At 40.7% G+C, this 13,229-nt stretch overlaps 1 protein-coding gene across 9 annotated transcripts in view; it reads left to right on the top strand.

Moving 5' to 3' along the window:
• Positions 1-797: 797 nt before the first annotated feature.
• POLE4 (DNA polymerase epsilon 4, accessory subunit) overlaps positions 798-13,229 on the top strand; it is a 31,667-nt gene continuing 19,235 nt past the window's right edge. Inside the window, exons 1-4 of one of the 9 annotated variants that reach the window (XM_038561643.1) lie at positions 798-1,070; positions 1,585-1,669; positions 2,374-2,415; positions 10,715-11,045. In XM_038561643.1, the coding sequence (XP_038417571.1) occupies positions 864-1,070; positions 1,585-1,669; positions 2,374-2,415; positions 10,715-10,728 (348 nt within the window). In that variant the 5' untranslated portion in view covers positions 798-863 and the 3' untranslated portion in view covers positions 10,729-11,045. Of the gene's footprint in view, positions 1,116-1,584; positions 1,688-2,373; positions 2,416-5,692; positions 5,908-10,714; positions 11,046-13,229 lie in introns of those variants that run through there. The other 8 variants (XM_038561641.1, XM_038561639.1, XM_038561638.1 and 5 more) reach the window with 8 other exon arrangements.

Genomic DNA, 13,229 nt, shown 5'->3' with positions numbered 1-13,229 from the left:
GCCTGCTTCTCCCTCTGCCTGTGTCTCTGCCTCTCTCTCTCTCTCTATTATAAAAAAAAAAAAAAAAAAAAAAAATTTAAAAATGTCATTTACGTTAACGTGTATTAGTTACCATAAATAAAATTCTGAAATTTCTAATTTCAAATACAACGAATGTCGATATAACCTACAGAAACAAAAGCCCTGTGGGGTCCTCAGTAATCTCTAAGAGCGTAAAGGGAGCCTGCGAACGAGAAGATTGAGAGACCACGCTCTGGTGCAACTGAACACGCGTGCACGGCTCGCGATCGCCACTACTGCATCCTTTCCAGCCTCTTTTCTTGTCGGGGCTGAAATTCTTCCATTTCTGCCTGCCAAAGTCCTACCTCCTTCTAGGGCACCTTGTTCTCTTGGACACTGGCCCCGATGTCGCGCCCTGCTCGGTGCCCTCTTTCCCGCACGAGCGACCCCCGGACAGGCACCTGCCCTTCCCAGTCTCGGCCATCACTCAGTTTTATTCCCCGACTGAGACTCTCTTGCAGGTCGGGTCTTCTCCAGACCGAGGAGCTCCTTCCGGCACCAGCTCGGCTCAACCGTATTGAGCCACTACGGGACGGACCGGGCCTGGCCCTGACTAGGCCCGACGGGGCGCCGGGACCCGGAAGCGAGCCCCGGCGAGCACAGCCGCGGCGAACCGCCAGCGCCGAGACAGCGGCCACGCCCAGCGCCGCTCCCCGCCCACCGGAGTCCCGGGAGCTGCCAGCCGCGTAAGGGGCGGAGCCACGCGCCCACAGGGGGCGTGGCCTCCAGCGCGCGCGGGAAAGGGGCCGGCGTCGCATGCGCGCGCACAGTTGGCGGCCGCGCGCAGCACGCTCGGGGCCGGGATGGCGGCGGCGGCTGGAAGCGGGACGCCCCGGGAGGAGGAGGGGCCCAGTGGGGAGGCGGCGGCCCCGCAGCCGCAAGCCCCGACGAGTGCGCCCGGGGCTCGTCTCTCGAGGCTGCCTTTAGCGCGAGTGAAGGCTCTGGTGAAGGCGGACCCTGACGTGACCCTCGCGGGACAGGAAGCCATCTTCATTCTGGCACGAGCCGCGGTGCGGCGAGAGCGTCAGGGCCCCCCGGCGTGGCGGGGCGGGGAGGTGGCGAGGGGCGGGGTCTCGGGAAGCTTCCGGGGGGCGGGGCCTAGCGACGTCAGGGGGAGGCGGGGGAGGAGGAGGTGTGGACCGGGTGTTCGCAGAGCGGAGGGAGGTGAGGGAGGTGTAGGCGAGAGGACCGGGGTGAAGAGGCAGGCACCTACCTACAGTAGTTGTATTGATTGGCTAACACCTGCCTCTTCGTGAGGGATTTGGACGACTTTAAGTTGCGTTTCGAGTGTCTGGCACAACTTGTAGGAGTCTCAATGAGTGGGGTGGAGTTTTTATAAGTGAGGGAGGAGGTACGTGGCCTGGCCTACCGAGGTAGGGGGAAAGGGAATCCTCCTGAAGTCTAGGACTGAGAACCTCTCTGTGCACCAGAGCACCCCTTACTCCCTTCCCACCACTCAAATCGAAGCGCTCACAAGAATGGTGCTAGAACCTATTGATTCAGTTCTCCTCGTTCGCTTCACAGGAACTATTTGTGGAGACCATTGCAAAAGATGCCTACTGCTGTGCCCAACAAGGAAAGAGGAAAACCCTCCAGCGGAGAGATTTGGGTAGACTGTCAAACTCTGGTATTTTGGTGTCTGGGAGCAAAGAAGGGAGGGCTGGGGGAGGCTTCCCTCTCATTGGTGGATAAGCCATCACTGTAAGATGAGAGGTGCCACAGGGTCTCCCTATGATGTTTCCTTTTGGACTGCCACAGTGATAGAAAGTCCTACCTTTAGAGTCCCTAAGCTGTGGCTGGAGAGGTGGTGGGGTAGGTAATGAAAGGAGTCTTTTTTTTTTTTTTTTTTTTTTAATGAAAGGAGTCTAAGTGTTGCTAAAGCTGACTAGACCCCTTCATACCTTTTGCCATGTTGTACCAGGCTTGACACTTCTGTTCCCCTGAGAAACTGGGGGTTTGATTTCTGCCTCTTCGTAGTTGGTCACCCTTGTACATGTGAAAGATTTTGTATCCCTTAATCCCACTACTGTTTTGCCAGACTCTTTTTTTTTTTTATGACTTTCAGAGCAAAGAGGTGCCCCTGCTGAACAGGGTTTACCTAGAGTTTTCTTACTTTTGTAGAGAAACAGCTGATACGTAAGATTTGGTGGTAAGAGTAGAAATGGATCTCATGACAGCAAGGACAAATTTTATAAATGCCCTCATTTGCATAAAGTGTCATGCCCTTCGTTATGTAGTTGTGGTTTTTTTTTTAAAGAGTTTGATGTCCAAATGACCAGAGTTAGTCAAAGGTCCCTTTACCATGTGTTTCAGATAATGCAATAGAAGCTGTGGATGAATTTGCTTTTCTTGAAGGTGAGTTCTCTGTCGATGAGTAATCATTTCCACCTGTCTTTCCCATTCTAATTGATCTGAGTTCAAAACCGTATAAAACTGCTACCTGCTTTAGGGGTAATTCTTTTCCCCTCCTTCCTATTAAGTTGAGAAAAACTAATATCTTAAATCTAGTGAGATTTACCAATGCTCATTCTCTTGGGTAATTAGAACTTCTTCCTGAAAATTGCTAATTATAAAAAAATGAGAGGGAATATAAAGACCCTAGAGAGTTAGGTGGATTGAGAAGTTCGATATCTACTTTGATCTCTATTCCTGTGTATAATCTTCCCCTTATCATGATGCTAGAGATCAGAAAGAGTTGCCAACATTGCAAAAGCAAAGTGTTGCTTCTTTCTTTTTCCTTCAACAATCTGTATAACGTACTGACTTTTCCACTAGGAGATTATGTACTTGTCTCTGTTTGTTTTTAAGAATTTTGGATTAACTCATGTACTAAGTCTTGTCATTGCAGTAGAAAATATTTGAAATACCTTATTTTCTCTAATAATTCCTAAATCTGATCAGCTTATTCTTCCCTGCACATATTCTGATTGAGTATGTGAGAGCCACACACTTTCAGTTCATTCTCACCTTTACAATACCAGGGTGTTCTCATTATCTCCTTTGAGCCTCATTACCTTCAGAAATCTTTTCTGGATGTATTTATTTCACTATTTTTCTCTTTTGTTCTGCATCTGTATATTAGTCTAGGCTGCTCCCCTTTTGATACATTTTTTTAAAATGTATTTTAAGATACATGGCTAGCTTCCCTGGCTGGCTTCAAGTCTAGATTTGAGTATTCTTTCAATGAAATTTTTTTAAGCATTTAAAAAAATTATTTGAGAGAGAGTGTGCTCCTGAGTGAGCATGAGGGGGGAGGGGCAGAGGGGCAGCGGGGCAGCGGGATAAGCAGCCCAGGACCCTGGGATCATGACCTGAGCCCAGGGCAGATGGCTTAACTGACTGAGCCACCCGAGTGCTCCAAGTATTCTTTCAAGGCAACTTCTTGTGACTGACTTCCATCAGTTCACCAAACATGTTCGGAGCCTACTTTACATTCTTATTTTTAATTACCAGCTTTTCAGAGAGTATATAATCAGATTTCTATTTTAAAGACATAACACTACAGACCTGTGGATAATGAATTGGAGGGTGCCAGTAATAGAAGTGGAGAGATCTTACGTAGTTTTCCACTCTAGTCTCTACCATGGCATAGTACTTAGCTTGGATTTTTAATATATGGTCATTTACTGAGTGGTGGATGTATTCCTTTTCATCTTTTTTTTTTTTTTTTAAAGATTTTTATTTATTTATTCATAGAGACACAGCTAGAGAGAGAGAGGCAGAGAGACACAGGCAGAGGGAGGAGCAGGCTCCATGCAGGGAGCCTGATGTGGGACTCGATCCCGGGTCTCCAGGATCACGCCCTGAGCTGCAGGCGGCGCTAAACCGCTGCGCCACCACGGCTGCCCCCTTTTCATCTTTTGATCCAATGTCAGTAATTGCAATTCCTCTGCTCTGCCTACATTTGTAGATCTGAATTTTGGCCATTTTCGCTCTTGCGGATTCAGTCAGTATTATGTTATTTTGTACCAGGTATGATAAATGTTCTTGTGTCCTTAGATGTATATACTCTTAAGTAGAAAATTATTTTTTTCATTTTTAATCAAGGCAATATACTAATGACTTATAATGAAATGCAGCTGCTGCTCCACACTCTTGTTTCTGTTTTTAGCTTTTCAGGTGGTTACTTACATTTCTAAGTAATATGCTTCATCCTTGATTTTTCAACTGCAGATAGTATCTATTAATTTCCTATTGTGATACATGAAGATTTAGGTAAACTATACAGCTCCATAAATCCCTACTTTCTGATTTTTTAAAGTGATATCATTTTTAGTTTCTTATTACTTTTATAGTTTATATAACATACTAAAATACCTATTTTTTTGGTTAACTCCCCACTTTGGAAAGGATGACTACTAGTGGACCTATCTTTTCCTTTCCCATTTTTTAGCCCACTCCTAACTCTCATTTGGTGTCCATCTATAATTGTATTTTGACATTATCAAGGTTGATAACATATTTTATTATCATAGTTAAATCTCCTATGATTTATATATATTGGTTGAGTGCAGTAGTTGAAAAACAGTACTGTGAACAGTTGTCTTCTACCTTTTCTGTCCTTTAATCTCTCATAGAGATGCCTTCCCTGCAGGCAACTGTTAATTAGTCTCTTGTGTAATTTTCTGAATATTTTATGCAGATGAGTTTATATACATATGTTCTTTTCTAAACCTTTCCTTACGAACACAGATAACATATGTAAAGTCAATAAATAATAAAATGAACGCCATTGCAACTACCAGCTAGGTCAAGGGTTAGAATAGTGTCAGCCTCCAGAAACTCCTTATGTATTCCTTCTTCATGGTAGGTCTTTCTACCACCTTTCCTGAGGTAACAGTATCCTGACCTTTTGATAGTTATTTATTTGATATTCTTTATGGTTTTACCATATAAGCATGCATCCTTAAAGAGTAGGATTTAGTATTGTATTTTTTGAACTTGTTTTCTTTAGGTTAACACATTTATGAGATCTGTCTTTGTGGTTGCACATATCTTTCTGTGTTGTATGGCATACCATTGTGTGACAGTAATACAATGGAACCATTTTAATGTGGATATTTGAATAACTTTTTTTTCTGTTATAAGCAATGTACTGTGAACATTCTTACACATATTTCTCTAAGGGGTGTATATGTGGATAAAATTGCTGGAACATAGGATTTGTATATCTCCACCTTTTGTAGATTGTAGATATTACTGAACTCCTGAATACCTGATTCACATTTTTACCAAGAGTGTGTGATAATTTGCATTGCTCCTCATTCTCACCAATACTTGGTATTTGATTTTTGCCAATCTGGTAGAAATATTAATGATAATTGTGTAGTACTTTTAATTTGCATTGCCCTGATTACTGGTGACATCTTTTCATATGCTTGTCCATTTTCTGAGGTGGGGTGAAGTTTTATTTTTATCCTGGATATTTTGTCTTTTTCTGATTTATAACTATATCTGTAATTACATATCTGTATATATGTATATGCTTTTATTCTTTGTTTTTTTCTGAATGTGAATCAACATATGAGAAGCAGATATCTTTTCCTGGTTTATGACTTTTCACTCTTTATGGTGCCTTTTGATAAATTCTTTTTTTTTTTAATAAGTTTTTTTTTTTAATTTATTTATTCAGAGAGAGAGAGAGAGACTGAGAGGCAGAGACACAGGCAGAGGGAGAAGTGGGCTCCATGCAGGGAGCCTGACGCGGGACTCCATCCTGGGTCTCCAGGATCAGACCCCGGGCTGAAGGTGGCGCTAAACCGCTGCGCCACCGGGGGTGCTCTGGTAAACAAACTCTTAATTAAAGATAGTCAAATTATTTTTTCTTTATAGGTAATGCTGTATGTTTCCTGTTTAATTAGTTTTCTTCCCTACCCCAAGGGTAGGGAAGAAGTCATTCTCCTATATGTTAAAATTTTTATAGTCATTCTCCTATATGTTAAAGAAGTCATTCTCCTATATGTTAAAATTTTTATAGTTTTCTTGTCTTCCGTAAAACTAATTTGATTTTTTTGTGTATCAGACTGAGGTAAAAGTCTAATTTTTTTCTTATTATTCAGATAGCTGCTTTTCCATGTCATTTTCTCTGCTATGCTGCTTTTATTCTAGATCAAGGCTATTTCTGGGTTTTCTGTTATCCTCTTGATCTGTTGTGTCTATTCCCATGTTTGTACCACAGTGTATCAATTATGGTAACTTTATCTGAAAGAACAGATCTTCCTACCTTGTTCTTTAAGTGTCTATGCTGTTTTCTATTTTTTGCATTTTTATGTACATTTTAGAATCTGCTTGTCAAATTCCACAGAAAAAGGATATATATATATTTTAAGATTTTTATTTATTTATTCATGAGAGACCCACAGAGAGAGAGGCAGAGACATAGGCAGAGGGAGAAGCAGGCTCCCCGTAAGGAGCCTGATGTGGGACTCAATCCCAGGTCCCTGGGATCATACCCTGAGCCGAAGGCAGATGTTCAACCACCAAGCTAACCAGGCACCCCAGAAAAAGGATATTGATTGGGATTGCATTGAATCTATAGATTACTTAGGGGGAGAAACAATATTTTTATAATAGTCTTCCAGTCCATGAACATAGTATATTTATCCATTTATTTAGATATTTAATTTTTTTAATAAAGTATTTTCTAGGATGAAATCTTGACATATTTTGTTAGGTGCTTTCCTCTTAATAATTTTTAAAAAATATTTTATTTATTAAAGCGAGAATGAGTCGGGGGGGTGGTGGTAGAGGGAGAGGGAGAAGCAGGCTCCATGAAGGGAGACCAATGGCGGGACTCAGTCCTGGAACCCAGGAATCATGCCCTGAGCTGAAGGCAGACACTCAACCACTGAGCCACCCATGTGTCCCAGATTGGAATTATTTCTCATTTGAATGGTAGAATTTACCAGTGAAGTCATCTGGGCTAGAATTTTCCTTGCAGGAAGATTTCTGATTGAATCCATTTTTCTTGGATGATATTGAGACCATTCTGGTTTTATTTTATTTTTTGAGGCAGTCCTGGCCTGCTTTCCCCATAAGTTACAGTTTTTCTAGGAATTTTACATTTATCTAAATTATCAATTTTGTTGGCATAAAGTTTTTCATAGTATATAGCTGAACCTTTGAACAGCACAGGATTTTGTTTATTTATTTGTAATCTCTACATCAAGCGTGGGACTTGAAGTCATGAGCCCGAGATCAGGAGTCACATGCTTTTTCATCTGAGCCAGCCAGGTGCCCCAAGTGGGCATTTTCTTTTTTAAAGTAAGCTCTATGCCCAGTGTGGTGCTAAGTCGCAGGCCTGGGGCACCTGGGTGTCTCAGTCGGTTAAGCCTCCGACTCTTCATTTCTACTCAAGTCTTTATCTCAGGAGGTGAGATCTACTCAGCAGGGATTCTGCTTGAGATCCCCCATATCCCCACCCCTACCTACATGCATTCACAGGAGTGCTCTCTTTCTAAACAAACAAATAAAATCTTAGGCAAAAAAGAGTCATATGTGGTACTGAGCAGGCAGGTGCCCTGAATAGCACAGGTTTGAATTGTGTGAGTATGTGAGGATTTTTTATAGTATAGCACCGTAAATGTATTTTTCTTCCTTATTAATATCATTTTCTTTTTTCTAGGTTACTTTACTAATACAGTATGTAATACACATACAAAATATGTGCTAATCGACTATGTTATTTGTAAGACTTCTGGTCAACAGTAGGTTATTAAGTTCTTGAGCTTTTTACAAGTTAACCATTTTTACTTCCGATAATGCTTTTTGCATAATAGACTATTTTGTCTAATATTTTAAAAACTTACCAGCTTTCTTTTAATATTTGGATAGTATTTTTTATCTTTTTATTTTTACCTTCCCATATCTGTAAACAATATAATATATATATATTTTTTAAATTTAGGCTGGCAGTCTTTTTCTTTAACTGGAACACTTAATTTATGTTTACTGTAATTAGTGATATATATGGATTTAAATCTGCTATTTTATTTTATGGCTTCCTATTTGTCCTATTTTATGTTTTATTTTTTCTTCCAAATTTTTGCCCCTTTTTAAGTGTAATTTGTTATATAATATTTTTCCTCTATCAGGAAATTATATACTTTATTATTACTCTACCAGTTACTATGTGCATCCTTATTTCATCAGAGCCTAAAGATAGTACATTTCTCCTCATTCTCAAGAAAATACAGTCTTAGAATCCATTAATTCTATACATTTTTCTGGATATATCTACATGCAGATTTCCCTCTCTGTGGTCTGCTTAGGCTTTTTTAAATCTACAGATTGATGTCTTTTACCTGTCCTGGAGAAATCTCAGCTAGTATCTTTTTAGATAATGGCTTTGCTTTGTTCTTTCTCTCCTTTCTCATTAGTATTCCCATTAAATGTATGTGTTAAACCTTAATCATACTTTTGCCTCTCCATGCTGCATTCTGTGTAGTTTTTTTTTTTTTCTGATCTCCAGTTTATTCTTTTTCTGGTTGTCTTCTTTAAACTTCTCTGTTGATTTCTTAGTTTGTTTTTATATTTTCAGTTCTGTGAATTCCTTTTGCTTGGTTTTCACATCTATTTTGTCACTTGCTCCAGATGTTTTGAAGTTGGTCTTTTATTTCTTTAAACAAAATAAGTGCAGTTGTTTTATAATCTCTGTCTAGTCTAATATCCACAGCCTTATGAGGCTGGTTTATTTTTTTTCCTGACTTGTACCTGTTTATATTGTTTCATGGTCTTTTTTCCTCTTTATGCCTCGTTAAATTGGTGTATTAGTCATTGTACTTGAAAATATTATTTGTTGGCTAGTTTGAGGCCTGTATGATGAAACATTTCTCCAAACAATATTTTCATTTGCTGCTGCAAGACACTTAGGGGAATATGTAAGTTCAGGATTTCCTTAATCCAAATCCAAGACTTGAAGATTCTTGGTTCATTGTGGTAATGAATATGTGTGAACCCTGACTCCAAGTCTGTAAGGGGGCTGATTTAATTCTAGCGTGGCTTTACTCTATGAGTGTAGCCTTTTGGGACTACAGCTTTAAAAAAAAAATTAGACCTTCCCACATGGGCAGAATCTTAAGATTTTTGACTCAGCTAAAATTTCTCACTTCTTTCTTTTGAGCTGGTGAATGACCTCAGGGCAAAAGCAGATTTGGAGGCTGGGTTTGCTTTACTTTGTGTTCTTGCCTTCTCTAGATCTGGGATTTCACTTTTATTGATGCCTCTTCAGGGCTTGAAGGATTTTCTTTTTTAAAAAGTTTCAATCAGCTTTATCAGTTGATCTCACCAGGAATTTGCCTTTATCACAAGAAGAGGCTGTTTCTTTTTTTAACTTAGAGGTATTTTTGCTTTGTTTTCTTATGTGTTCTTTGAATTATGTTTTATTCTAGTTGTTTTTTTTTTTTTTTTTTAATTTTTTATTTATGATAGTCCCAGAGAGAGAGAGAGAATGAGGCAGAGACATAGGCAGAGGGAGAAGCAGGCTCCATGCACCGGGAGCCCGACGTGGGATTCGATCCCAGGTCTCCAGGATCATGCCCTGGGCCAAAGGCAGGCGCCAAACCGCTGCGCCACCCAGGGATCCCTGTTTTTTTTTTTTTTATTTTAGTTTTTCCTTTTACTCTGAAGTTTGTCTGGTAATTTTCATTCTGTTTAGGAATAAGGGAGTAAGAAGGCTATTTGGAAGTTGTGTATGTATGGGAAGGTGGTGTTTGCTTGGCATGTCTACTTTAGGATGGACAGAGGTGGGACTAGATGTTATGCTGAGGCCCCAAAAGGCTTTCTGTGAGGAGGAGTTGGCATTTTCAAAAGCTTCTCTAGTTCTCCAGATAATTCATTTACTTTATTAGAAGGGAGCCCTCTGATTTTTTTCCACTTAGCTTTAAATATTTGTCTTCTGGTAATGTTCCTGGCTGGAAGGGTTGTAGGGAGGTGGGGTCATTTCTCATGTAGACCCTTGAGCCATTAACCTTTTCTAGCCTGTGCTGCTTTCTGTCATTCCTGGTACCTTGAGTCTGCCTGGAAAGTGTCCATGGGTCTCTTGGGCACATGGGCTCCCACTTCTGCTGCCCCCTCTATTCATTCTAGGCTTATGTTTTTTTCTGCTCTATTTATAAACATACTTCAATCAGATTTCTATTATTCAGCTTTTGTTAAAATCTCTTAACTGGTGACAGGCCTCATTTTTTGTTGTAGGTTACTACCCTTTTAAAACCTTATTTTCTTTAGAATGGAATTCTGGATGGGAGGACATAGAAACTTGTGGGCTCAGTCTTCCATCTTGAACTGGAACTTTCTCAAAAGATTATAAACTTTTTGCTTAGAAAACTTACTTCATTTATTTTATATCACTGTATGGAATCCTCGAATGCTCATTAATTAACAGGGCAACTACTTTGCCCTTTCCCTACTTCTCATCTAATTTTCTGGACCAGTATGCTTAATTCCCAGCAGCCCAATTTCTATAGTGATATGTTTATCCTCTGAGATCTTTTGGGTGGATATTCCTCATAATGCGTATTTTGTTCTTAGAGAACTGCCAGTACCAATGCAGCTTCCATTTGAACTTTGTCCAGTTTATTACACTCATCCAGTTCTTGAGGCACCTTGTTTTACATGTTGCTCTTTGCTTTTTTTTGTTTTTGTTCTTTTTTAGGAACTTTGGATTGATTGCTGAGGTGGGCAGTTACGTGAGCTTTCACCTGCATCCTTTGGCCAACCCCTCTCCTGCAGGCCTCAGCTTTGAAGAACGGAGTATTTGGAATATTGTACTTATTACCTGCTTTTCCTGTTTAACCTTCACCTAAGCTGGGATAAGCAGAGATCTCACCTGTTAGTTTTTTCTCTGCAAGGTCTTCCATTACTTGTGTCTTCCATTTCAGGCTTGGATGCAGTCTCTGCTGTTTGAGACAGAGGAAAAGAAAATGATTTGTGTAGGTTGCTTAATGAATGGTAAGGACCATAATAAAGGTCTCTGATAATTTCAACCTAGTGTGTTTTATAATCTTGCCTTTGTCCTTGCCACGATGACTGGAGAGCCACCATGCCTAGTCACAGACCTTTCTGATCTTCCTTGCCAGCTGTTCTAAACCTCAGTCCTTTGATTTATTTGCTTTTTATTTTTCCAGTATGTCACCAGAACATGATTCCAGAATTTATGGGATGCCACTTGAGGTCTTCAGAAGTTTAAATATGTGATCCTAGATTTAAAACCAGTTAAATTTTAATAGCTTTATTGAGATATAATGCACATACTATACAAGTGTACATTTCAATGATTTTTAGTGTATTCACTATGTGCAGCTATCACCACAGTCAGTTTTAAAATATCTCCATATTAATGGGATCCTAAGATATATGTTTTTTTTTTTTTTATATATATATGGTATTTTGTATCTGGCTTCTTTCACTTAGATAATGTTTGCAGGATGTAACAGTTTATGTTATAGGATGTAGCAGTACCCATTCCCTTACTTTTATTTTTTAAATTGTGGATAGGGGAATACTAGATCCATAGGTTACCTGGTGAAGGTCCTGCAGCAAGAGAAGGACTGGGCACAGAAACGTAGAGGAAGATTCAAACCTAAGGAGAGTCTCAGTGAGACTGTCTGCAAAGCCATTGGTTGAGTCTTCTCAGTGTATTTGTTACCTCCAGGGTATCAACACTCTTGGTCTGTACAGTGCCATGATGCACAGTGCCTGGTGCATGGATTCTCTGTGTGTGTCTGTGAACTGATTGATCATTTGTAAAGTGGCCATGTCAGAGTTAGAATTGGTCTTGGAATGCTGGCACAGAGCCTACAGGTGGCTTAGGAATCCAGAGCTCCTGCCTCCCTGGGCCATAACCAGCAGAGGGAGGCTGACTTCCCTGAGCCCTCGATGAAGGCACCCACCCTTAGGTCACCACTTAGTAGATGTGTTCCGTTCTGCCAGATGAGGTTAAGGCCGTGGCAATTTTAGGGATTAACTCTGAGTTTCCTGAGAAATGGCAATTACATTTTTCCTGTGGGTTCTGGCCCAGAAGCCTTCCAGACTCTCCAAGCAGTGTACCCATTGCAATACAGAATTTTTGCTGCTCTTTGAATGCAGGCTGCCCGAACCTCAGAAATGTGCTGTCCCTGTTTGCAAGATCTGGTGAAATGGAAAGGAAACAGGTGTGAGGTTCTGCTCCAAAGTGCAAGATCATAGCCCTTTGCTCATTAATGATATGCTCCAATATGCAAGCTATGGTAGCTCTCCCCAGGAATTTGGGCCTAAACCAGGAAGATTGCCCTCTGTAATTAGAATCCCTAAGTGAAAGGTTTCAGAGGCTGAATTACTCCCAGACTCAACTAGACCTGATCAAATATATGAAGAAGAATGTGCCAGTCGGTAGAGGGCACTAGTTAGTCGTGAAAGAGGAAGGAGTTCCAGAGACAATTCTTAGGGCCCATTCTCCATTGGGTAGGGTAGCTTGAACCTTAGCCAGCGCTCCCAGGACTAGGGTCCGCTTGATCAGCTGTCAGTCTGCCCCACTCAGGTGCCTTCAAACACTGCAGTCCTATTTAACTCCTATTGTCCATGGGATCCCTGGAATCTGGGCTCCTATCTTAATTCCCTTCTATATTGTACTGCCCAAGAGAACTTTCTGTGATGATGGGATGTACTACATCCAGGGTGTAGCCACACATGGCTATAGTGTGGTAGCCACCTGCAATGTGTGGCCACTGAGCAGTTGAACTGTGGTTAGTGTGACGAGCTAAATTTTACTTTTTTTTACTTTAAAATTGTATTTATTTTGTTTCAAGTATTTAAATTCTAATTAGTTAATACATAGTGTAATAATGACTTCAGGAGTATAAATTTTTAATTTTACCTAAATAGCAAGAAGTGTCAGCCACAGCATCTTCTGTTTGGGACCCTTAACTGAAATGGCACAATAACATCTCTCAGCCTCAGTGACAATAATGGTCATTACTCGGTAAGGAGGGTCACAGAATAGTGCTAGTAAAGCCCTCAGCACTGTGTGGGGCATATAGTTCTGAGTCAACATTAGGCCTTGTTACTATCGCTTTTTGCCAGCTCCAACGTCAGTCTTCAGCAAAGCTACTGAGTAATGAGGCCCTTTTTATTCTGAACATCGCTCGCTTATGGTAACAAAGCTCTAAATAAGAAATGAGGGCTCCTCCAAA

Source organism: Canis lupus, chromosome 17 (genome assembly GCF_011100685.1).
Source record: "Canis lupus familiaris isolate Mischka breed German Shepherd chromosome 17, alternate assembly UU_Cfam_GSD_1.0, whole genome shotgun sequence".
Taxonomy (NCBI): Eukaryota; Metazoa; Chordata; class Mammalia; order Carnivora; family Canidae; genus Canis; species Canis lupus.
The sequence above is the reverse complement of the archived record's forward strand: the minus strand, read 5'-3'. Positions and strand labels throughout refer to the sequence as shown.